Here is a 24,133-nt window from a genome sequence, read left to right as displayed (position 1 = left end):
AGATATGGACTAAATGTCAACTTTGAAAAAACTAAAACAATGATATTCGGACAACAGGAGTTACTAAATAGAGTTATGATAGACAGATTTCAACTGGAAAATGTTGAACACTTCACATATCCCACCGTGGGCATGGATGTTTGTGATTGTCTGTGGAAATACTAGTGGTGGTGATTGGCGGTAGATGGCATTGGTGTAGTTGCGGTCAGTTGGTGGATTGTGAGTAGTGGAAGCAGAGTTGTAGAGTGGATGCCCCCCCCCCTCGATGAGTCTTTGAACTCCCTGGAGGTGACAAATAATAATAATAATATCTTGGATGTCACATGACGCATGACTTGGACCCCAAAAAAGAGATAAAAATTAGAATAACCAGAGCAACAACTATTTTAAAAGCCATGGACAAAATATGGAAGAGCCGAGCTAAAAAGATGCAAACTAAACTGTGCATTGCAGAAACCTTATCTTCAGAAACCTCGCATCCATAGAGCATGGATGCGAGGCCTGGCTACTTCAGAGAGAATCTGAAAGGAGGATATTGGCATTTGAGAGGAAGTGCTATAGAAAGATCTTTAGAATAAGCTGGATACAGAAAGTGAACAATGAGGAAATCTACAGACGAATACAACCAAAAGAAAACCTGATGCAGAAAATAATCAAAAGGAAACTACGTCTATTTGGTCATATATGTAGAATGAATGATGAGAGAAAATTAAAAACGTTGCTGTTTGGAATAATTGAAGGAAAGAACAAAAGAGGAAGACCAAACAGAGAATGGGGCGATGGCATCGTCAAATGGTACGGAAACGCTATACACAAATTGAGTAATCTTGCACAAAACAGAATGCAATGGAAGAATCATATCAAGATGGCAGCAGACACCTACAGGCATTGGACCCATGGTTGTTGTTGATGATAATGATCACAGCAACCTAATAAACAGTTTTTTTCCAATAATCTAATATTGCTGTTGAAAGTTCTATCTGAAAAAAAACTTATTTTTATGCGTGATTCCCAACACGCAAAATATTATACATCTATAGCATAAGATATTCTGGAGATCAGCACATATAAATGACTGTAGTAATTTTTTTTCTTTTTTATGTCACTTGCACCCATGAAAGGTTGTAAAAGCCTGTGTACCACATGAGGGCTATGTATTTTTTCTTAATCTTTCTTAATTTAATTTTTTTAATGTTATTTATTTTGAACATAATATGTTCTATATGTATAATATCCTGCTCTAGACAGCAAACATGGAACTTTTCCAAGCCACCAATAAGTGGGGAGGTGGTCTCACACCAGGCAATAAAATTCATTTTTCACCTAAAGAAAATCACAAACATCCATGCCACAGCAACATTTGCACCTGCAGCCTACTGGTTGGAAAGCAGATACACTAACCACTTGGTCAACCAGGTTGGCAAATTAACAGCAGACCTCCATGGTGTCTAAACATTCATTGTGAGAAGTACATACTACTGCTCTCTCTCACACATAAGGCTCATCAATCAAACTGAGTTTCTTTAAACTCATTCAAAATGATTCTTTCAAGACAATGCATTCCACTCACTAAGTACTCCCTCTAAGCTAAGAACCAGCTCCTTACTCCCTTGATTTCATCCTCCTTGTATAGTTCCAGGAATGGCCTTTGTTCTACTCTTGTCTTCCATTTCATGAAAAATCTTTCACATTAATCTGGTAACATCTCCTTACTGTCTACCAACTTATCTCTTTATCATATTATTTGTATTTATCATTTACTTTAGCTCTGTAAGGATTGTTTTTATACTCCGAGTGTTTATTAATCACACAAGGGTTTAATTCCGATTGGTGCAATGACTTTTCACTATTTCTTTTAGAATCTGGAAAACAGACTTGAAACCAAATTAAAATATATATATATATATATATATATATATATATTTTTTTTTTTTTTTAATGAAACTAAAATAATATATATACTTTAAATAAAATTACATAACTACAAAAATAATTGCATCCAAGGCCTTCTAAAATAAATTTACACTTTAGAGATTTTCTTATCCAAAAATATTAAAATCATTCATTCTCTGACTCATTCTATTATTGGATTGTTTGACATACACTTAATCACATCTACCAGACTAAACACTCACAACAAAATTGTTCATCAGAGTCAGATTCTTTGTCTAGCCCTTTCCGAAAATCTAAAATTTTCTTCTTTTCCATGAGATCCTTTTTTATCTCCCTTATGTAGCATACAATATTATTCCTCTTGTCTCCATGAAGTAGAAGTATTCTTACCTCTTGCAGTTCTATTTGATGCACAATTTACTAATTGTACCAGAGAAAGAAGTTTCTTCTACTACTTCATAAACAACATATTTAAGTTGAGCTCTTCATGTTAAGCCACTTTACATTTTCAAATTCCACCAATTGTTTTTATTTTCATAGTAATCCGGTGTCCTTAAGACAGAAGATGAAACTTTCCATTCAGTGTTTCCTCAAACATTCAATTAGAACATGGACTGCAATATTTTCTTTTATTTACTGCAATTTATTTTATTTACTGCAATTTTCTTTTATTTACTTGTTGACAGTATCAACTCCTGCAGTTTAAAGACTCACAGTTCTACGATTCCTTTTCAGAATCTTCTATTAATATTCTCTCAACTGTAAAGTAAAACTGAAAAACTTCCTAAGAACAAAATTCTCCAGTTGCCATTCTCAAATTTCCATTAGCTCTCTACTCATTTTCTTTGTTAGCCTGATACTGAACACTCTGTCAGCTGTCAATCATCCACCAAACTCTTCGGTGAGTGTACACTCCGTGTAAATGGCAAGCAAGAAGTTACGTACAATGGCTGACACATTGTCTTGTTAGTGAAAACAGAATGTCTAAACAAAACACAACAAATATCTCAACACTTAACATTTTGTATTACAATAAAGAAGATTAAAATTATTACAAACTATCAAAAATCTAGTGAGTACATTAATTTTCAAATGCTTTACATTCCATTTTGACAATAATATCAATAATGGGCACATCCATATACATGTTACAAAATCAAAACTAATAATATACTAACATAGAGAAATAATTGTAAAAAGATTCATAATTATAAATTATGATTATTTTTACAATATGTAAAAATAATTCTATTCACAGGGCTCAGCAAATTGCATTCCCTCAATCTGTCTTCAAAGACACATTCCAAAGAACAGATACCACCCTAGTCAATCTTCTCTGGAACATTTCTAATATATCCTCATTCCCCATGAAAACTTGGTGACCAAATCCATACAGAGTGATCTATGTAAGACCTAATCAAGGACTTATACAATGGAACCAACACCTCTTTATTTTTGCATGTTCAAGGTCATTGCTCTAACCCAATGTAATACTTCACAACACATACAATCTGACCTCTAAACTTCAGGTCCCTGTCTGCCAACACTCCCAGATCCCTCAACTCCTCCTTCAAAATTACCACCACATCAAGTATATATATACTTGGTATCTCATCCTTGACCACCATATTTTAGAACCTTACACTTTGCAAAACTGAACTGAAATTCCACTCATGTGCCCACTTAATATAATCTACTCAAATTCTCTTGTAAGACCATAATGTGTTCGTTACAATTTTGCATCACCTGCAAAGAGCTGCACTCCAATTAAACCCATTCTACAGGGTGTCCCAAAATTCAAGCAAGATTTAAATTTAGCACCATTTGTGCGGTAAAGTGTTGCCAATGAGAAAAAAAAGACAGCGTGACAGCTGACAGTTCAGGGTTATTAAAAACGGAGCGCTACATGAAAGAACAACGCTTGAATGGATTATGGAACAACAACAAGTGGATGCTTATTTTTCGAACAAAATCATCTTCAGCGAAGATGCTCATTTTCTTCTTGATGGCTTTGTTAATCGACAAAATTGTTGCATTTGGGGTTCAGAAAATCCATGAGTGATCGTTGAGAAACAAATGCATCCACAACGTGTCACTGTTTGGGGCGGATTTTGGGCTGGAGGCATCATCAGTCCATTCTTCTTCGAAAATGTGGCTGGTAAAGCAATAACAGTTAATGGTGCTCACTATTGCGACATGATAATCCAGTTTTATGTGCCTAAATTGCAAGATATGGATGTGGACGACATGTGGTTTCAACAAGATGGTGCCACATGCCATACAGCCCGAGAAACAATTCAATTACTGCACGAGTCATTTCCTGGTCATGTAATTTCCCGTTTTGGTGATCAGAATTGGCCGCCCAGATCATGTGACTTAACGCCGTTGGACTTTTTTCTTTGGGGTGAAGTCTAAGGTTTATGCCAACAAGCCCACGACCACCCACGCCTTGAAGGAGGAAATTGAGTGCTGTATCAACGAAATTCAGCCACATTTATGCAAAACGGTCATGGAAAATTTCAACAAAAGAGTACATATGCGCCAGCAAAGCCGTGGAGGCCATTTACCCGATATGCTATTCCATGCATAACCCTATACTGTATACTTTATGAATCAATAAGAAATTACAATTTTTAATTAAAAACCTGTTTTCTATCAAAATTACTTCTTGCGTGAATTTTGGGATACCCTGTAATAACAATAATATACAAATTACACAATGATGGCCTCAAAACAGATCCCTGTGGTGTACCACCAGTAACTATCCTCTTTTGAGATACTGTACTCTCATAAACAAAATATTCGTATACGACTATCATTCTTCCCTATAAGTGAATATTAAGTTCATGGAGGTGTTCCACAATATCAGCCAAGAAAAGGCATTTTCCAAATCCAATCCATATCATTAAATCTGGGACTGCCCCTTTTTTTTTTTTTCTCTATCATAAAAATTTCGATTTCCTTAAGCAGCTTTTGCAATGTGATATCATTAAGTACTTTTGCCATTTACTTCAGATGATAAAGAACATCTTTGCATTTTTGAAATCAACAGAATTTAGAAAATCTTAGACCATGATTCAAAGTGCTCAGTAATCTTGAATAATTAAGCTGATACCACAACATGCATAATTTCATTGATATTCAGTACCTCTGACAGTAATACCTGTTGATGTATAAGACAGTTAAGCAACTGAGTTCTCTTATTCTATATCTTCAATTTTATAATTAATCTACCAATCAACCAAATACCTATTTCCATCATATTTTTTGACCTGCGAGTGGTTGCAGGTGACCACTTAATTATAAAATTAATTCAGGTATTAATTTTTTCTGTCAAGATTTCAAACAAAACATTTTTCCTAATTATTAAAAATATCCTCCTGTGAAAATATCTATGCCTTTTAATAAACATATTGCATCCAAACCTTCAGTAATATTAAAATTTTCACAACCAATTCCTCAAATATTAATTAATTCGTACAGTGTCACCAATACCATAATTCCATCTGAAGCATTATCTCTGCCACCGCTAAATCTAGAGATCGAGACACTCATCTCTTCCAGCGCTTCCCATTGCATGCTTTTCATGCACATGCACATACACACACGCATACACACATTCTTGTCTTGCACTTGCTTCATTCTTAAAGGACGGGATGTGTATATTCCTCATATGTTGCAAGCTATAAAATCTTCAACTATGTTATGAATAACGTAGTCTTTAAATGGGGAAGGGCTAGGGCTGGTACTGAAATTGGCAGCTGCCATGTTGAATATAATTGCTACATGTGAAGATAATACCGAGATCATGAAATCCTAATTAAATACCAAACAAATACCATACAATTATACAAAAAAAAAAAAAATCACCAATTCAAATAACGCAAACTTAAATACCAGGATTGTTACAAAATAAACACAATAATATTTTTCCTCTACTAATACTTTTTTTAACAGCTCGCATCACTCATTGCTTCCATCTTCGTGCATTAGCAGTGCACAACTACTAGCACAATGGTGCTACATTTAACTGAGATAAATTCACTATTAGCTTTTCCTCCAACTCTTTCTTATAGATCTCAGTGGCATCCTAAAGTCAGTACTGGCAGCTTCTCTGTAAATTTTCACATTCTGGAAATTTGCATGTTTTAAAACTGATTAAACCAGTCATGGCTAGCAGTGATCTATAGGCTTAAATCTTTTGAGATTCTCAAAAGACTGCTAATGAACCAACCCATTGCTTGGATCATTAGCAGTTTAAAGGATTTTGATTTGATCCTCCATCCAAATAAAGCAATTTTTCCATTTTATCGATTAGTCCTTCTCTTTGCCATTAATATTGTTGCTTTTACTTTATTATGGTGCCAACCATGAATTTTGACAGGTTAAAACTACCTTGCTAAGAAAAGAACATTTGACCTTGATGTTGTTTGACAACGGTTATATTGGTTATGATGCTTTTGTTACTAATCTTTTCATTCTGTTACTACTCAAATCACTATCACTTTTCCATTTAAAAGACATGGGGATTATTTATTTTTGTTGCATGTCACAACAAAATAAAAACTTCACTAGAGATGGAATTAAAACTGAACGGGCACTGATGACTCATGACTTCTGAAAGAAAAAGAATCAGGAAGTCAGACAGGTATTTGGCTGAGTAGTAAGCATATCCACTCTCCAGCCAAAAGGCTGCAGGTTCGCATCCTGTCATGGGCATATATGTTTGTTGTGATTGTCTGTTAAAATACTAGTGGTGGTGGTGGTGGGTAGTACATGACACTGGTGTAGATGATGTGGTTTGCTGTAGTTGGTGAATTGAATGGTGGAGATGGAGAGTTTGTGGAGTAGGTGCCCTCCCTCGATAAGTCTTTGGACTCCTTGGAGGTGTCATGTAATAATAATTGGCTAGTTTTGTCTTATTCTATCAACTTCTATGCACTGGTCTAGAGTGACCAGTGCATAGAAGTTGGCAAAGCTGTTTAATGATCAACTTATTAAAGAATTTCCATTCTGATGAAATTAATTATCTCTGATAGGATCAAATTCAGGGAAAATAGAAGTGAATGAGCAAAACTGTATCTGAAATATGTACTTCTGGGTGAGAACTCAATACATATTCAAATGTTGTAATGGAATGTACAAAGGAAGTGACAGGGTTCTTGACTTGATTGTTTAGAGTCTTGTAACTAGCTGGCCTGGTTGGCTGAGTGGTTAGTGTTGAATTTTGAATGAAAATATTTTTACTAAGAAATATCTCATTCAGAATTTAACAAGAAAAAGAAAAAACTAAAAGGGGAAATGCTTGTAAATAAGTGAAGATATCAATTTTGTTTAAAGAACTGTACTAATACAAACTTTGTAATATTAAAGGTGAAAGATGTCATTTTTTTGTAAAAAGATTATAATGTAAGAAGTTTCTCTATAAAGATATATGTTAGAGCATAATAACGAAGGATCAAAGTCCATTAACGACAACCTCGGATAAATTGTGTAGCCGACGGCAATTTGCTTACATGCGAACAGCACGCGCACAATGTTTTTTCCGGGAAATCGTACAGAAGATTCCAGGAAGATAGGAATGAAGTAGGAGCCGGGCGCAAAAAGAAAGTAAGTTTTGGGTGAAAGAGGGGTGCTAGAGATATGGGGTATAAAATGGGTTTGTCTCCCCCCTTTCAGGGCTTTTTTTTGAGGATTTTTCATCTGGAGTTGCTGGAGAAGTTCCGGTGGAGTCGGGAAGAGTTCCAGTTCGAGGTCTAGTCGATAGTGGGCAGCTATTCTCTGCTGTCGTTTTGCGATTTTGGGTGGAAGGAATAGACAAAAAAATTTAGGTACCTTTCCGAGTAAGCCTGAAGAAACTGGCCGCCACATATGTCCACGTGCATCGATTCAATCCATGCTGTTTCCAGTCGAGAATGCGATGAAAGGACAGAACAAAGAAGGCCAAACCTAGCCGTGAGTTATAATCAACCAAGGACGAGATCGAACATTTGGAGGGAAATTATAAAGAAAGGATAGATGGAATAAGTTACAGGAACGTGGTAATGTAAAACCCTTTATAATTCCTCTGTTATCAAAGAACGGAATAATGTGTCATGAAAGAAACGAGATGTTAGGTTATATAACTCTAAACTTGCATGAAGACTATAGTGAGATTTTAGATACCAGTGTTTAGAACCAAATATCTGTTTCTTTAATATTTGTCTGAATGAGTAGTAGTTAATTTGCCATAAGCAATGATCTATAGAATTATCGATGTAAATGTTTTAAGAATATGTGTAAGATAGTCAAGATATTTAAGGGATGCTAGCTAGAATTTTGTGTAGTGAAATGAGCCTATTCTTAGATGTGATATGTGAATTACAGTTGATATGTCTAACCATATAACTTGGAATAACTCTATTCCTATTGAATATTTTTTATTGTAAATGTGTAATCTTTTAAATCTAATAAATGTGTCTTGATTATCTTAACCTGTTTTGTGCCTTGATTTGAATACAATGCACCGTTTGCTAATATTTGAATTTGAGCAGGACAGAAATATATGACAGCGACCACGACTGCAATCTGAAGTGTTTTAAGAGAGATAGACAAAAGTGATATAAGGAGTAATTAATAGATTGATTTACTTTATATATTTTCTGAGGGTTACTTCTTGGTTAAAAGGAATTTCTAACCTAGGGATCTGGCTGGCGCAGCTTGAACAAATAAATATTGCCAGTCATTCTAAGAATCGGCCAAATTGTGTTAATAGATATAACAGTGAAAAAGATAAATGATATAAGTGATATAACCAGGAGAACACACAATAAAAACATAAATGTGAAAAAGAAAAGTAAAAGCACCATGACAACAATACAACATTAGCACTATCTGTTCTCCAACTAACAGGCTGAATTCGAATCATGCTGTGGGCATGAATGTTTGTGATTGTCCTTAGGTGGGAAATGCATTTCATTGCCTGGTGTGAAACCACCACCCTACTTATTTGGAGAGGAGGGTTGAAGTGACTTGGAAAAAAATTGTTCCATGTTTGGTCTCTGGAGCAAGGTTTCCAAGACCATGTACAAATAATAAAAATACAAAATATATAAAATTACAAAAAAAAAAAAAAAAAAAAAAAAAAAAAAACCTTAGCCCATCTGCAATACCAATGTACTACAGGCTTACAAACTTTTTGTGGGTAGGAGTGAAATAAAAAAAGAAAAAACAGAAGTCCCTAAGATATAAAAATAAGATAGTCACTGCATACAAGGATACTAGCATGAAAATGTTAAATAAGACTAGTTTGCATTTCTGGTAGTAGTTAAGATTTTGAAAAAAGTTAGTGAGGGCTAGAACTGAACAGATGATCTGTTCTGGTTTCATAGATTCTTTATGAAGCCAGCAGAGATTTGTAAAATGGCAGTATTATTTTAGTAATCTAGATACATTTTATAAGAATATGGAAGAATGGTCATATATTTAAACATTGATATTTTAAAGTAGCAATGAATGAGTATGGATAATCAGTAAGTGGAATGGTAGATGAAAGATAAAATATCTTTGAAAAATATCAAATCGATGTATTGGAGGAGGGAGACTATCTAGAAAGAGGAAAGGGATTCTAAAAGATTGTTCCTGGGCTGCCCAACAAGAGTCAAATAAGCTGGAAAGGAGAGTAAAAAAGTGATGTGAAGTTATGAACTTGTTTCATCTCTAAATATCATTTAGAGATGAAAACTTTATATTCCAGTATTGGTGGTTCTGCTTCAGAAAGCAGAAAAGACAATATTTTTAATGTTAATATTGGACAATGAATAAAATCCACAGGCAAATTGCAAAGACACAACTCTGGAAGCTTGCTATAATGATAAAAAAAAAGATGCTGACCATCAGACATGGATGTAGTGGTTCTGTTACATATAGTTGTAATCAGACTGCACATGGACTGCAGTGTTCAAATCTGGTTACTCAGATTTCAGGGAGAGTGAAGAAATTGTAGAAAGGATACACAGACAGAAAGGTTATATCAGGAGTGTAGAATATTGTTCTGCTGATGACAGTACACTCCATTCCTCTTCATCATTCACAAAACTTTGTTGTGCTCAGATGACTCCAATTTTATGATATAACTACAAGAAAGAATATAGTAGTAGCAGAGTTATGAAGGTAACTTATGTTACCTATATTCTTGTATCTTCATATGTTTTTTCTTGGGGTTATATCAGTTACTTTAATATCATTTCTGTTCTAGGTGTTTATCAGAACTCCCCCCCCCCCATATCACTGATTTTTGCAGATGCTCACACTGTTCTGATCAATTTCTCAGAAATTCTAAGGTTTATTAAATTCTGTATGAGAATGAAAATTAACTGAATAATGCAAACAGAAATACTTCAACATTTTGAGAGAAAAAAAGATTTATTTAAAAAAATTTCTGCCTGCAAACTGTACATACAGACAACAGAAATGTCTCTGTCATATAATTTGCAAAATGTAGTGTCCTTAAAAAAAGCGAAATTAAGGAAATTACAATGCAGATTAATATATTAACTAAAATAAATTTAATTAAACATTTCTAATATTTTGGCAAAGTCAAATTCCCATTATCAGGAAACACAATATAATATATATGTGCATGCAAGCAATACACTAAGTAATGAGGCTGAAGCATGCCAAATGAGAGTAAGCTCAAAGTCCTAAATACTGCCCCCAGCAGATTAAAATAGATGTCCTTGGCTGTTGAGCTGAAATACAAAGGATGAGAGCTTCCCAATGCAGTAGCAGATTCAAGGAAAAGTGTTTCATATATATATTGTATATTTGCTGCAATGGAGTAGAGGGGGGCCTTTTTCCAGCATATTCTATGGTGAGTTGTCCAAAGCATGGTCAGAAAGTCCTGAGTGGCTGTAGCGGTGGAAACATATATAGTCCTTATGTTCTGCAATTCTGATGTTGGCTGTCCCGCCTATCTATCTCACTGGCTTTAACAGGCCTTTAAAGCCCACAACCCTCCAAGCATGCTTGGATTTCGTAACCGAAATACGAGGATAGAATGGTCACCCCTATGCCTCGAAGTATTCCTGGCTGTATCCCTGTATGTTCACGGGGCCGGTTTGCCTACTTGCGGGAAGAAAAACGCCAGATAAACTGGTGGAAAAAACCCTGCTGTCCACGCTCAAGACCGGCTAACTTGGCTATGGCTGAGGAAGATCTTTCAGCTCCTCACATCGTCGACAGGAATCGAACCTAGAACACTCCTTCCCCAAGTCATATGGTTTGCGAAGCACAAAGTCACTAGGCTAACCGCGCGGACTTTGGCTGCCCTGCCTGTTTCACCATAATAGGATACTTTACAATTACAAAGGACCCGGTAAACACCTAGGATTTTAATTTGTTTTTCAGATATGCCTCAGATATATGGAATACTAATAGCTTTGGTGTGGTCTCTCTTCTGGATAAAGGGAGGGAGTGTGGTTTGGAGTTGCAATGTTTTTTGGATATGGTGGGAGTTGTAGACATTGGCTAAGTAGGTTTTGTGAATGTAGTCTAGTTCTGTGGAGAGGGCACTAATATCTGAAATAATTAATTTTGCCTTATTAAAGTTTTAATAAGTTTGAATGTATCTACCAGCACATGTGTGAGTTTTCTGTAAACAGGGAATACTAGGGCTCCATCAGACTGGCATGTAATTAATGTGTCCAGGAATGGGAGACCTATTTTCTTTTTCTACAGTGAACCGAATCCTGGGATTTTAGTTGTTGTAAAGTGTTAAAAATAAATATGTTGAGAATATGCAAGCTATGTGACCAAATGTAGAACACATTAAAATAACCAACCAATGGGTCTATGTGAGACAGAGTTTAAAGCTTTCTCTCCAAAAGTTTCCACAAAGTAACTGGTGGGGGGGAGGGGCTAAGGAAAATTCGACTAAAATAGAGAGAACAGCCGTTAGCTGTCCTCTCTATTTTAAGTATAATTTTCCTTGACAAATGAAATAACCTGAGTTCATAGCAAATTTAAACGTGGCTGAAATATTGGGAGGAAATTCAGCTTGAATAAGGTCTAAAGTGTCTTTACGTGGAACAGTAGTGAACACAGAGGAGACATCATAATGATGTCTGATCACAATCTTAGTGTGTTGGAGTGTGAGGTTGTCTATACTGGCTTTAAAGTGAGCTGAGTTTTTTATGTAAAAGGCTGAAGCCAGTATATTAGGAAAGCATTTTAGCCGAATGTTTGGCAAATGCATGTGGGTGAATTAAATGGATAAACAACTGGCAGTAATGGCACATTTCTGTTTGTGGATTTCCGGTAGTCCATATACATGGGGGAGGGGAGGCTCTAGAATTATATGGTGTTAGTTTATTGCTAATTTCAACAGGCCAAGAGGTGTGACCTTTTTAAGGAGTCTGTGAAGTGCTCTGATCTATATATTGGTAGGGTCATAGTCTAAGGGAAGGTAGGTTGAGCAAATTTTATAAGCAAAGATGTAAGTTTTAATATGTAATCATGGTGATTTAGAACTACTGTAGCAATTCTCTTATCAGATTTAGTAATTACTATTTTATTATTCTTCCTCACTTCATATTCTTATTAGGAGAGATTACTTTGTGGTTTTGCTTGTGTCCGTGAATTGGCAACATCCAAGTCTGATACTGTTAGCAATATGGGCAGGAAGGCTAAGAATTCCATGTTCAATCTGAATCATAATTTCTTCTCCAGGAATTTTTTTAGATGCAAGTGCATAGTTATGACCAAGAGAAAGCACAATAATTGCTTCCAGTTGGATAAAGGAAGGTAAGTTTATTAAAGTGTTTACTTACCATTGTTGAGGCTTGAGAGCAGAGCTTTTTTAAGACGATACCACCATTCCATATATCTAAGGCACATCTGAAAAACCAACTAAAACCCTAAAAAAGTAGTTTTTCAACCACTTACAGCCCATATAAAAAATTAGCATCCTTGACATGTTCCATGAAAGACCAGCCACAGTCCCTAGACCTCTGAGGTATTCACCAGGTTACTTGTAGTTATAAGCTATCGTGCTATGGCAAACAGGCAGGATAGCCCACATCAGAACTGCTGAGCATAAGGACTACATCTGTTTCCACCACTACATTCACTCAGGACTTACTGACATGCTTTGGACACCTGCCATACAAATATGCTGGAAGAAGGCCACTTCCTTCATTGCAGCAAATATAAATACAAGAGACTTTTACTTGAATTTGCTTCTACCTTAAAAAGCTACCCAAACCTCAAAAAATTTGGCTGCATGAAATTGCCCCAAATTTGCAAAGCCCACATCCTCCACACTTCAGCCCAACAGCTAAAGATGCCCATTTTAACCCACTAGGAGAACTATTTAGGCCTTCAGGTTGGGATGATTCAGCCTCATTACTTACTGTAGTGCTTGCATGCATATATCATATTGTGTTCCCTGGTGATGGCATTTTGATTTCATTGAATTTGTTTTAGTTGAATTTGAATTTGTTATATGATTAAATTTATTTTAATCAATATATTAGTAACGGTTGTAATTTCCTACAACAGTAACTAATATATTAACAAATTTGGAGCAGTTTCATGCAACCCAATTTTTTGAGGAATAGGTTGTTTTTTAATCCAGAAGCAGATTTAACGAGGGAAGAGTACTGTAAAATGAATCAAAGATGATAAAGGTGACATGAAAACTGAAGGAAAGGATATCCCAGATATCTGGAGTAATTACTTTGAAAGACTGTTAAACGAACCAAGCAGGGACAGAACCGTACTAGAAAAATTTCAAGAGGAATGGAAAGAGGAGTATACATCAATACTTGAGGTAGAAAAAGCTGTCAAAAACTTGAAATGTGGAAAGGCAGCTGGAGTAGATGATATTCGACCAGAAATGCTTAAGTATGGAGGTATAAAAGTATTGCAGTGGCTACACTGCATAATTTAGAGGTCCTGGTCAGAAGGTCGAAAATTCCCAATGATTGGAGTAGAGCGCTCATAGAACCCATCTATAAAAAAAGGGAATAAAACTGAATGTGAGAATTACAGAACAATTTGTCTCTTAAGTGTTCCAGATAAGATTTATGCAAGCATACTTGAAAAGAGGTTGAGAAAGATTGTGGAAGAGAAATTTAGAGAAGAACATAGGTTCAGGCCAAATAAAGTTTGTCAAGATCAGATTTTCATTTTAAGACAAATAGTTGAGAAATCGTAGGAATATGACAAGGATCTGTACTTAAGTTGTGTAGATCTGGAAAAGGCATACGACAAGGTGCCCAGAGAAAAGCTTTTCAAAACACTACAATTATATGGGGTGAATAGAACATTAACTACATAAAATACACAGCAATATATAATCTATATTTAAGTTGTCAGTCAGCAGTTAGAATTGAAGGAAGTACAGGAAGACAGAGAAAAGACAAAGATGCACATAATCTCCACTCTTATTCATCATCTATATGGATCACATTATGAAAAATAGTGGCATCAAGCCTGATATTAGAATCAGAGATGTCAAACTTAGTTCTTTGCTTTATACAGATGATGTTGTACTCCTAAACACATCTCATGCAAGTCTCCAGGATTTCTCTGACTAAATTGAATAACAGCTGTTAGAAATTTGGAATTAAAATCAGCAATAAAAAGACCAAAACTGTGAAAACAGGAGCATAGAAAACTTCAGCTACATTCTGAATGAAAATCCTATGGAACAAATAAAATATTTCAGCTATTTAGCCACAGTTTTTATTGAAGATGGGTAATTAAATTTGGAAATAGAAAACAGAATAAGAAAGGCTGGCATGGTAGGTAGCCAGCTGAATAAATTTCTATGCAATAAGAGAGAAATTAGCCAAAACACCAAACATAGTTTTATACAAGACAGTGTTTAAGTCAGTTTTAAGTTAGGGATCTGAGAGTTGGGTTAGAAATAAAGCACTTGATCAAAGAATAGAGACCACAAATATGAAGGTTCTGAGAAGAAATAGGAGAGTGAACCGATGGCATCAATGACAGAATCATATTGAAAATGAAGATATTGGAAAGGATCTTGACATTATTAGCATTCAAGAATGTGTCAGCTGAGCTAATATAGGGTAGTACAGTCACTTAAATAGATTGGGTGATGAAAGGTTAGCAAGACAGTCAGTTTGATGCCAAGAAAAGAGGAAGACCAATGTCTAAGTGGATTATCAGTCAGAAGTGGTCTAGAAGAACAAAACGTTAGATATGAGAATATCATGGGGTGCTCACAAGTAATAGACTGATTTGAAGAAAGACTGTTGATAAGAGATTAACGATAATGTAGTTCTGTCATAGTAACCTGAACACCCATTGGGGATACATATCAGGAAATTGATGATAAAGTAATTTCCTAAAAATTACAGTGATGAATATCCAGCGTATAAGCCTTACCACCAGACTTTTTACCATGTAAGTTGTTGAATATTATGACTAAACAGGAGTCATGTCTGTCAACTGTGTGTGTGTGTGTGTGTGTGTGTGTGTGTGTGTGTGTGTGTGTGTGTGTGTGTGTGTGTGTGTGTGAGAGATATCATTTTTTGCCTGAATTTATCTTTCTGCATAATGTAAAATCTGAGTTTGCAGAAGAAATTTCTTCTATTTGTGCCTGAAACTTGCCAATTCACGGTCAGATGAAGTGAAGTTTGTAGGTTTAATTGAAAATATGAAGGTTATAAATAAAGTACTGGCAACATGTGCACAAAATGTAAAACAGCTTATCAAGTCCATACAATTACATCCCTTAAATGTAATCTCCTGTCATGTTCTGCACTTGCTTCCAAATTTGTGGGAGCCACTGGATATCATCAGCAGAGTGTTGCCTGTTGATATCAGCGATAGTGTGACTTACTACTGGAAAATTTGGAAAGTTCTTTTGCAAATTGCAAAACTGCAGATCTCTGAGGAGGGGGGGGTGTCTTTCATTTTGAGGAACAAGTTGAAGTCACAAAGACTTATATACAGTGAATACAGAGGATTTTCCAATATTTCCCACTGCCACCTGTGCAACATCTCTACCACCAACTGCATTACCTGACATCACGTACCGTCATGCAACAAACATGGTGGAGAACCCATGAAAAAACATGGTCACTTCTCCTTAAAGCTGGACACAAATGGTGCTCCAGAAATCACTGATAGTACTGTGCATTAACAGTTTGTCCTTGGGGTACAGCATGATAAAGAATGACACCTTGAACATTGTAAGCAATTATCAGTATAACGTTAACTTTGCTTGGTTCCTGGTGAAGTTTTTTAAGATGGAGTAATCCTGAATGGTGTCATTTATTGGAATATTTCTTCAATTCAGGCTCATAAGCCCTTGACCAAGTTTCATCAATGGCTATGACATGATTCAGGAACACATCCCTTCATTTCTGTATCATTCCAGATGGAGGTCAGCAACCATGTAACTGTGTCATTTTTGCATCTCAGATCTCAGTCAAGTGACGTGGAAAAACCAATAGCTGAAATTTTATGCACAACAAGCCTCTCTTTTAGGATGCTCCAAACACTTTGGTGGTTTATCCCAATTTCCTGGGCCAACTGGCATACAGTCCATTATCAATCAACCGTGAGGAGTCTCTGAACAAGCACAACATGTTCATATGAAATTATCACCTGCACAAAATGCACTGATCTATCTTGCAACAGTCCAATATGGTAGAGCTATTGCTACAGGCTTCCCTAAGGCCATGATACCAGTCACTCACAGGACCTTGATCCAGGATCATTGTTCTAATCTTGCAAATATACCTTAGAGAATTGCACAATGAGATGTTGATCTTAACCACTTCTCCATATAAGGACATTTGTTAGAATGGGCTATGTCACCTTGTGCACATGTATAGTACATACAACTAGCACCTATATCTGTCAAGAGTAACATTTAAGTTACCAACTATATCCCCTGAATGTTGCCACTGCTTTATTTACAACCCTCATACTTCCTTACCTCACAGTGTATTAAACTTGGTTCATTTTATCAAAAGGGTAAACTACTGACTGCTTAGACACTGAAGAAATACTTTTGCATCAAAAAATTTCTAACAGGAAGTAAGAACCTACCACTAATTCAAGTTTTCTAAAACAAGTAGTGTATATCTTTCAGGTAGTAACTGATATGCATAAAACATATTTCCTTTGTGTGTGCTAAAAATAAATAAACAATAAATATTATGTACAAGTAATGCTCAAAATAGAATAACCTTTGGTTTCGCTGCAAGAGATCACAGATCTTCTCATTCAGATTTTGAATTTTAACATTTTTATCTTCTATTTCCAGCTTAAGACGAGAATTTTCCTGCAAAAACAATTGCATATTAGCATACAGCTGAGAATAAATAATGAAAATACTGATTCATAGTTATATGAATGAAACAAGGTGAATTTCTTTTATGTTTCCCCACCCACAAAGATTATTTTGTGAACCTGTTACATTTTCATTGTGGATGAGCTAGGAATTTTTTTTCTTTTTCTAGTTTTTTATATATATATATATATATATATATATATATATAACTGTTTTCAGGTGCAAACTTAATTGTTTGCATACTTGGGATTAGGAGTTAAATAACCAAGCTTATAAAATTACTTGGTAACCCTAATATACAATATCCCCAAGTTAAAAAATTCATTACATCTACACACACACACACACACACACACACACATTGCGTGCGTATGTTAATCTATTTTTACAAACTCTGAAAATCCTGCTCTAGAAACCAAACATGGAATTTTTAAAAGCCACTTCAGGCCTTCAATCAGTGGGACAGTGATCTCACACCAAACAATGAAATACATCTCCCACCTAAACACAATCACAAACATCCATTCCCATGGAAGATTTGAACCCACAGCCTGTTGGTTGGAGAGCAGGTATGCTAACCACTCAGCCATCCAGGTCGGCGAATTAAGAAACATCTTACAAAGTGGTCAGTTAAAGACTGAAATAGATAAATGAAAGACTCGCATCATATCTGTAAGAACATAGAAAAATTAACCACACATACTGATTCAATATCCAACCTCGCATAGCTGCATTTCACTCCATTAGTAAGGATTCATTATATTTACTCAATAAATAAGAATAGGCCAGCAATTTGAGATATTGCTGAACGAACTGTTTTGAAAAATTTAGAAGATTCCTATTTTGCACTCAAAAATTTAAATTTTTGAGTATATCAGTTGCTATAAATTAAAGATGCCAAGAAATTATATTCTTGGTTTAGTGTAAGCAAACAAAGTTTGCACGTGAAGTAACTTCACGACTGGACAACTTGTATCTAGAGGCTGACTTCATATCACTTGCCTTAGTATCCCATAATGCAAAGCACATATCCTTATGGACATGTATAATGCTATGCATTATGGGAAGGGCCACTGCCCAGACTGGTTTTGACCTTTATTGAGGTCTGATCGGTGGAAGTTAGACCCAGAAGTGATACCAAGATCAAAGTCATATTGAAGTAACAACTTTGTTTGCTTACACTTGGATAAAGGATTAAACCAAGAATATAATTTCTTGGCATCTTTAATTTATAGTATAACCAAGTAGAAAAACTTTGAACATCAGTTGCTGTTTTTTTTCCCTCATGGCACAATATGACAAACAGAATGTACTTTGTTTAAACTCATGATTAAACAAGTTTAAATTTTGTTTAAACTTCATACATTGCATTTTCCTTCGATATTAATTTTACAGTTCTTCCTTGATGAGAACAAAAAATTCTATGCAAAAAATTTTCCAAGATAACAGAATTCAACATTGAAGTTTTTGTCCTTTTTCATCTTGTCTCTCTCTCTTCTTCCTGACTAGCATTCCTGTTTACTGTCAACAGCTAATCTAAACTTTACAATTAATGCACATACCCATTACCATGATTTCAAAGGGAAATTCAAGCGACATCATGGCTGCCATGGACATTATCCAGAATAATATGATCAGGACAAATTTCTGGAACATTTCAAAGTATATCTTTACTAAAACTGCTGAAAACAAATTTTTGCAGTTCTTTCGTAGTATGGAGGTAAGGAACTGTTTGTTATGAAAATTCTTAAATATCTGGGAATTTTGCCTCGATCATGTTATTCTGAATAATGGCCAATTTGGACTGACACCACCTATCCACATAGTGGTTCTGGTAACATTAGGTATGAATTTGCATTAAGAAATGCAAAATAAATAAATAAAAAAGTTTTAGCAGATAACAAAACAAACCATATTTATGAAATTTACACTGTAAATTTCATAAAAAAAACATGATTATATGGGATTTTTAGAATGGACATATCCATGGCATAACTATAAAACAACAAAATTACACAATTAAGCACAGTAATAAACTTTAATGAAAGTACAGATATTCATAATCATCACAGATTTCCTGATATGTACCTTAAGGGGGGGGGGGGGGAAGGGAGTTGAAGCTACTATGACAGCACTACATCCACAATTTCCCTCCAGTTAATCTATTATTTGTCAGCATTCCAACATTGTCACATCTAATGTTTCATGCTTCCAAAGCACTTCTGACTGAATCAATCCATCTAGATTTTAGTCTTCCTCTAAGTCTTTTTCTTGCCATTTTGGCATCAAACACCTGTTTTGCTAATCTTCCCTCACTCATTCTGTTTAAGTGGCCATACCATCTTTAACAATATCAAGTTCCTTTCTAATATTTTCATTTTTAACATCATTCTGCCAGTGATGCCATCTGTTAACTCTCTTAATTCTTCTCATAAATCTCATATCTGAGGTCTCAAGTGCTTTATTTCTAACATAACTCTCAGATCTATAACTTAAAACTGGTTTGAATACTGTCTAGTACACTGTTAGTTCATGTTTGGCTAATTTCTGTCTCTCTTATTCCATATAAATTTATTCAGCTGGCTACCCAACACATCAGCTTTGCATATTCTATTGTTTAAGATACAGATATTACTATAACACAGATATTTTGTATTGAAAATAACAGTATATCATCAGTGTGTAGAAACAAGAAGCAAATCAAATAACAGGAATACAAGGTATACACAATTGGTTAACCAATTAGAAACGATTACCGCATGCTAGAAATTAATATTAATAAAAAATAACATTAAAACTGATGTTTACGAGAATCTCCCAAGCTTTTTTTTTTAGGGGGGGGGGGAGAATCATTCCAATTCAGATTAGGCAAATATAAAAGGACTTCACAATTTTATTTGAAAAGGTGTTCATAATTAAAACTGCTTCTATGGAGAAGATAAGTTTTTTCCCATAGGATATTGTGTTTATTGTCAATACTATGCTGTGCCAGACCAGATTTTTGAGGTTTCATGTATTTAATGTAATAGTGATGTTCATTAATCTTCCCCCCCCCCCCCTAAAATGGCCTGTCTGACCAAAGCATGTCAAATTATATTCACAAGGGATCTGGTAAACACTAGCTAAAGATGGGGATGACAATTTGTCTTTTGGAGATGGGAACAGATAAGAAATTTTGTTGATAGAAAAATATGTGAGAATAAGGTGATACTTCTTCAAAATTTGACCATGTGGAAGAATCCTTAAATGTTGGAACATAGGAAATATCTGTACTTTCATTAAAATTTATTACTGTGGTTATCATGTAATTTTGTTGTGTTAAATAACACAGAATGCCTATGCAAGATTTCTTCACATTATCCAAAATAAAACAGTACAAGGAAGGAAATGGATAGAAAACATCAAGATCTTAAGTGGACTGAATATGTATAGAAATTTAAATAATTTGGCTACAGACAGTTGGACTAGAAAGCTGCCGTTAATAGTAACCTTATCCTGCCTTAGACACATGAGGATGATGAATGGCAGATGCACAATATAAGGAAATGGCAAATGTAGATTAAAACTGTAGAGTTTTCACAGAATGGAACATGTTAAGCTAGCACCTTTCTTTTAGTGTTACCTAAAATGAATGATAAGCTAGCAAAAGGGGGAATGAGAGAGCCTTCCCATGCTCCCCCCCCTTGCCAGTAGTGTTGCCTTGTGGTACATTGTTGGTGCTTCAGAAAAAAGAAGCCCCGGAGATGAATCAGAGGCAACATGAAGCTAATGTCTCAAACAAGGCATCCAAAGGTTTCCAAGCCTCCTGAACTACTTACAATTATGATCAATACAAAACTTACAAAGTTCCATGCCGGCTCAATCGTCGCCTGGAAAAACAAGGATCGCATAGCTTGTTTAGGTGGAGGACAAGCTTCGAAAAATATGTTACAGTCCCCTAATCAACACTACCTCAAGATATGTTCCCTAAACATAGAAGGGATATCTAAATCCAAAGCCGAAGTCATCGGCAAAATAGCCAAAGATAAAGCAATTGATGTCTTGGCTCTCCAGGAAACCCATGTACCCGACACCGCCCTCAGTAGACTAAAGATCCCAGGATTCATTCTCGTGTCTTATAACTGCCACCTCAAGCATGGCCTAGCAACCTATATCCGGCCTGGTCTCAAGATTATAACCCAAAATGTTCCTGATACAGAATACTCCATAGGTATTAAAGTTCAAAATATCACCATCTATAATGTCTACAAACCTCCATCACAATTCTGGCCTGATCAGATGGACTGACCTCCTCCTCACCCTGCTATCTATGTTGGTGACTTCAATTCCCATCACACCATGTCGGGCTATTCCTCTAACAACCGGGATGGTAATAATCTAGCAAACTGGATGGATACATATAATTTGTATTTGAATTATGATGCCAAGTAGGACGGCACTCTTTACTCAGCCAGATGTAACAGAACCTACACCCCAGATCTGTACATAGTCACTAAAGACTCTGAAGACCACCCTCTTCCATCAACCAGAACCATCCTTAACAGATTCCCTAATAGTCAACATCGTCCTACATTAATAGAGATAGGAACATCAATCCCAGTCATCAGTGGAACACCAATCGTTAGATGGAATCTCCACAGGTCTGCATTTCAGAAACAAATCGAGCAAACCATTAGAGCAATTCCACCCACTCCTAATTGCTATCCTAGATTTGTTAAACTACTCAAATCTGCAGCAAAAGCATCTATCCCTAGAGGCTATAGAAAACAATATATCCCATGTTGGAGTAGAGAAAGTGAGGAACTCCTAGCCAAATATGAGGAAACTGAAGATCAAGCTATTGCTAAGGAGCTCATATCAACCCTGGATAAAAACAGAAAGGAAAGATGGATCTCAACCATCAATGAACTCGATTTCGTCACATCTAGTTGGAGAAGCTGGTCACTTTTGAGAAAATTAGGTGGAGCAGAGCCAACGACACACAAAACAACAGAGATAACTCCTGATCAAATGGCTAACCATTTATTGAAAACCTCCAAGATTCATCCCAGCTCTACCAGGAAAATTGCTGTACAAACTTCCATCAGACAAATCCTGAAGACGGAACCCGAGCTTCCTGAACTCGTACAACCAATATCTCGGGAAGAGGTACAAATAGCCTTAAAATTTACCAAGAGTGGCAAAGTTGCAGGAGTGGATGGTATACTCCCTGAATTCCTAAAACATCTTGGTCAACACCTCTTCTCTTCCCAGATGAGGAAAATATCATCAATATAGCGATACCAGAATTTTGGTTTAAGATGGAAGGAGATAATAGCTTTTTCTTCAAAATCGTTGAGAAATATATCTGTGTCAACCACCTCAATTTATTTTTAGACCACCTAAACAAGTGCCATGAAAAAAATCTCTTTTACCTTCGAACTGGAATCAGATGACTGCCTCACCTTTTTAGACCTGAAAGTTACCAGATGTGCTGAGAGTATTAACATTTCAATTTTTAGAAAGCCTACCATACTGATAGATGCTTCCTTCATGCTTCCTCCCATCACTATCCCCCACAAAAATTTGGTATTATTTCCACCTTAGCTCACCGAGCCAAATCATTACTTACAGAAGAAACAGAAATTGAAAATGAACTCCTTTTTCTTAAAAAAACTTTTATTACTAATGGTTTCTCTCCTAAGAAAATTGACAAATTTCTTTCCCCCAGTCACTCAACTACTTCTGATGATCCCCCTCAGCCTTCATCTCTTTGCCTTACATCATCAGCTTTCTTTCACCAAAACTGGCAAAGATTCTCAAGAAGTTTAACTTCAAAACTTGCTTCACTACGCTTCCAAAACTTCGTTCAATACTTAGCAAACCTAAAGAGAAACATCTTCCAACTCAGTTTCCAGGAGTGTACAAGATTTTATGTGATTGTGGAAAGCCATACTATGGCCAGACTGCTCAATCTATCCTTCTACATTTGAAACAACACCGTAGAGATATCTCCTATAATAGGACTAGAGCTAGCGCTCTCTCTAGCCACATTCTCTTTTCAGCTAACTCAGACGAAGGCTGCCAACACATTGTGAACTGGACTCAAACTTCTAACATCCATGTGTGCTATGATGAACTCGAGAGAAAGATTGTCAAATCTAGGGAAATTTCTCTAGATTCCTCTCATATCAACAACAGCCTGAGTTTCAATCTCTCTGATGCACACGTTGCCTCTGTTCAGTACTGGCACACTCGCGACAGCACGTAGTATACGTTTGTTTGGAACTCAAGCTCGCATTTTGTTTTCAAACATTCTACTGTCTTTTTGTACGTGTTCTGTTATTACAATTTTAAGTCTCTGTAATTCTTTATATACTTCTTTGATTGTGATACCTGAAGATGTTGATCAATTCAATGAAATTAGTGTACTAGTAATATCTTTTCAAATATATCATGTCATCTTTTTATCTCTCGGTATCAGTCATTAAAGCTTTTTCACACACACACACACACACACACACACACACACACACACACACACACACACACACACACACACACACACACACACACACACACACACACACACACACACACACACATACCCCCTCTGTCAAAAAAAAAAATGAAACTGAACTTTTTAAAAATAGAACAAGTGGCGCCACCTGTTGTATCTTTTTGTTGCTGAAAGTGGCAACCTTCATTAATGTTGTATCAACTGTTTATGACATTTGTTTCATTAGCAGCTGAGTTATAGTGCCAAGAGTGACAGTGTGTTTTGATGAATGGTCGCAAAACGAGTTTCAAACAGAAAGCTGCGATTGACTTTTGTGTTAAACTTGGTAAAAGTTTTACCGAAATGCATCAAATGCTTCAAAAAGCATACGGTGATGAACGCTTATTCCATACTCAAGTTTAAGATTGTTTAAGCGATTTCAAAGTGGT

General features: G+C 35.8%; 1 protein-coding gene across 9 annotated transcripts in view; it reads right to left on the bottom strand.

Annotated features, from left to right (window-relative positions):
- LOC150092408 (FK506-binding protein 15-like) overlaps positions 1–24,133 on the bottom strand; it is a 398,069-nt gene that overhangs the window by 172,338 nt on the left and 201,598 nt on the right. For all 9 annotated transcript variants that reach the window (XM_090415127.1, XM_090415130.1, XM_090415126.1 and 6 more), the window contains one exon: positions 17,103–17,197. In XM_090415127.1, the coding sequence (XP_090271253.1) occupies positions 17,103–17,197 (95 nt within the window). The remainder of the gene's footprint in view (positions 1–17,102; positions 17,198–24,133) is intronic.

This window comes from Typopeltis vanoorti, chromosome 26 (assembly GCF_054136105.1).
Source record: "Typopeltis vanoorti isolate ZY-2024b chromosome 26, IOZ_Tvanoo_1.0, whole genome shotgun sequence".
NCBI lineage: Eukaryota > Metazoa > Arthropoda > Arachnida > Uropygi > Thelyphonidae > Typopeltis > Typopeltis vanoorti.
Note: the sequence above shows the minus strand (reverse complement) of the source record. Positions and strands in the feature narration are given on the sequence as shown.